Below are 3,170 nucleotides of genomic sequence, written 5' to 3'. Positions count from 1 at the left end.
CCCCCCCCCCCCCCGTAGTGAGCAGCCACGTGGAGACCCGGGCCCATGCGGAGGAACGGCTGTTGAAGAAGCTCTTCTCTGGTTACAACAAGTGGTCCCGGCCCGTGGCCAACATCTCGGACGTGGTTCTTGTCCACTTCGGGCTGTCCATCGCACAGCTCATTGATGTGGTAGGTGCCAAGGGCGGGGAGCGGGGAGCCCTGAGCCTCGGCCCCTCACACACAGCCGTGGAGGCTCACGCGGGAGGGAGCACCCCACCTGAGAGGAGGCCGGCCTGGTGGTGGCCGCAGAGCCCGGGGAGCCTCCAGGGCTGGGGGGCTGCCATCCGCACTGCACGCAGGCTCTTCGTGTCCGGCCCTGGCAGAGCCCCGCCGATGTGCCCTCCTGGCGGAGCCCAGAGGACAGGGAGGCCCCCCAAGTAGGAAAACCCAAATGCCGATTTTCAGCAGTAAGTCAGGGCCACGTCCTCCAGGAGCAAAGAACAGAAAATGCCTCTCGGGCTGGAGGCAGCGGTGGGTGGGGGAGGGGTGGGCCTTGACCTGCTCTGGCAGCACCTGGTCTAGGAGACCCCCACCGTCCACTGGTCTGGAATATGGTGTCCCAGCAAGGCTCAGACAGGTTTGGTGTGTTTACCTTCCTGGTTAGGACCCGAGAAGGCTGCTGGGAGGGTGCTGGGGGTCCAGCCTCCAAGTGGCTCTGGAAGGGCTGGGGCATCCGTTTGGGGTGGGGGACTAGGTAGTGGGTTCACTGGGGTGGGGCCCTGACTGCCTTGGAGTCCAGGCTCCAGCCTGGCCGGGAACGGGCCGCTGGGAGCTTGGTTCCCTCTCCGCGAGGAGGCCCCAGGCCTGCTGGGTTTGGAAGGGCTCGAGTTTTTCACACTAGGACCGGCCAGCTCTGGTTGCAGGGAGGGAGCTGGAATTCACCCAACTGGGGGGGGGGGGCTGTCGATATCCCCGCATGCCCACCTCGCTCCCCTGCCAGGATCCCAGGCTGGAGTCTGCTTGTGGAGGGAGGAGCTGACCCCGGACTGCTGTGTGTGGCGAGTGACCCGTGGCCGCTGGTGTTTCTACCTGTGCAATGAAACGGGCAGCGTCGGCAGGCGGAGGGGCAGCGTCGGGGGGGCTTTGGGAGGTGGGAGGGACAGAGGTGCGTGGGGACATCGGTCACACCACTCTGTCCTCAGTGGTGTCCAGACTGTCACCCTCGGGCATCCTGGAACTGGGCCTCCGCTCGTTCTGGCAGGTGCTCCTGGCAGGACGTGCTCAGCGTCGGTGCCCCGCTGAGGCTTGCACTCATGGGTGAAGGGGCGGCGGCCCTGGCCTCCTCAGGATTGCTCATCACCCCCACACTGCCACCCATTTGCCCAGGAGACACTGAGGCCGGGAGCACATGAGCTCTGAGGCCGTGATGAGGGATGTGCCAAGGCCCCGTGGCAGGGCCGGGCAGGGTGGAGAAGCCCAGGCTCTGCTGTCTGCACCGGAGCTGGCCCAGGACGGGCCTGCACGCGGGTGTGTGTGGATGGGCAGCTGTGTCCGGGCCCTGGCCCGAGGTCTGCACCTTGTGTGCAGGCAGAAGGGGTTGCACACGCCTGGCCATGCTCCGCCAGCCCCTTGCAGGGCTCACGTGTTTGCTGCAGCTCTGTGTCCGGCGGGGTGTGCTCCCGTGTGCGAGCTCACACCAGCAGGGGAGCCCGAGGAGTCCTGGGGCTCTCCGGGCCCTGCCCCTTGAAGCTTGTTCTGAGCCTGGTGAGGTGCGGGCGGGGCAGGACGGGGCGGGCAGGGGCGTGGTGGGCAGGCAGCGCGGGGCAGGACTGTGTGGCAGAGGTCATTGGACTTTGTGTCCAGCACCAGCGGCAGGGCCCGATCAGGTCACGTTTGCTCCTTGGCCTCCTTTGGGGGGTGGCCCACCCTGGGTGGTCCGGGGGGAGCAGGATTGAGGGCAGTGCCTGGGGGCGGTGAGAGGCATGGTCTCCGCCCCCTGAACTGGCCCACTGGGAGCTTGTCCCCTGGGGGAGGCAGGAGGGGAGGTGCCCAGGCCTGCTTTTTGGGCACAAGACGCCGCTCTGACCCAAGGTAGGCATGGGATGCCCGGTTGGGGGGAAAGGTTGGGCCATGACAAGGTCAGGCACTGCCCCCAGCCCTGCCTAGCCCCCTCCCCTCAGGGGCAGGGCTGTTGCCAGGACCCCACGGACAACTGCACTCTGAGGGAGCCCTCCCATCAGTCTCCGAGTGCTCCTCTCCAAACCTTGGGCAAAGAGTCCACCGCCAGGCCAGCCGCCTCTCAAGCGGGTGCCATGGGGGCTGGGGTGTGGCTGTGGCTCCCAGAGGCTGGTGAGATGTGAAGACCCCAGGGCTTCCCGTCCCCACAGACCCCTGTGTCCCCCCCTGGAGCGGGGTGTTCTCCGAATGGCTCCAGCACGTGTTGGGAGCTGACTGCCCAGGGGACGGGTCTGTCTTGCTCCCCAGCAGAAATGTGCCGGCTGGCCCATCCCCATGAGCCAGTAGGGAAGAAAGAGGGTGGGGCGGGGTTGGGATAGTGGCTGGAAAGGGCTTCACGGGGTGTGTGGTCCAGCCTCTTCACTGGGACTGGTGACCACACAGTGACCTTGAGACGGAACCAGCCGGGTCTCCTGCTTCCACCTCTCCTCTTTCAGCCCCTTCCCTGTCCACCTCAAGGTCCTGAGACCCTGGTGCTAAAGGGGCAGTCTGTCCAGGGGCCAGCCTGGTGAGCAAGTGGGACCTTGTGCATACCGGGGTTGCTCACCTGGGAGCCTGCAGATGGGCTGCCGTCGTGACCAGCCGGGAGGGCCGATGCAGGCTGGCGGGGGACCTGGAAGGAGGCTGTCCTCCAGCAGCGTGGGAGCCCTCCGCACGTCCCACACATCTGACTGTAGCTGGGGGCAGGCCAGGAGCTGGCCACCTGCCAAGCCAGACAAGCCCTGTCCCCACTCTCTGTCTGGAAAGGTTCAAGGGCCTTGTCCCCACTTCTCTAAGTCCCCTTGGGCTGACCATCCTGGACTTGGTTGCCTCCAGGGACGAGGTACTCACTCCTTCCTGAGGTCACCTGCTCCCCATGTTCAACTCAGGCCTGTCTTTGTGGGCGAGGAAACTCAGGGCCAGGAGAGAGCAAGGGGGAGGGACACACACACACACACACACACACACACACAC

General features: G+C 65.9%; 1 protein-coding gene across 1 annotated transcript in view; it reads left to right on the top strand.

Annotated features, from left to right (window-relative positions):
• The window catches only part of CHRNA4 (cholinergic receptor nicotinic alpha 4 subunit), a 16,545-nt gene that overhangs the window by 1,456 nt on the left and 11,919 nt on the right, over positions 1-3,170 (top strand). Inside the window, exon 2 of the mRNA XM_040637878.1 lies at positions 19-170. Within this exon, the coding sequence (XP_040493812.1) occupies positions 19-170 (152 nt within the window). The remainder of the gene's footprint in view (positions 1-18; positions 171-3,170) is intronic.

The sequence above is a fragment of the Ursus maritimus genome, unplaced genomic scaffold (assembly GCF_017311325.1).
Source record: "Ursus maritimus isolate PB19 unplaced genomic scaffold, ASM1731132v1 scaffold_22, whole genome shotgun sequence".
Classification (NCBI taxonomy): domain Eukaryota; kingdom Metazoa; phylum Chordata; class Mammalia; order Carnivora; family Ursidae; genus Ursus; species Ursus maritimus.
This window is presented reverse-complemented; position numbering and strand designations above follow the sequence as displayed.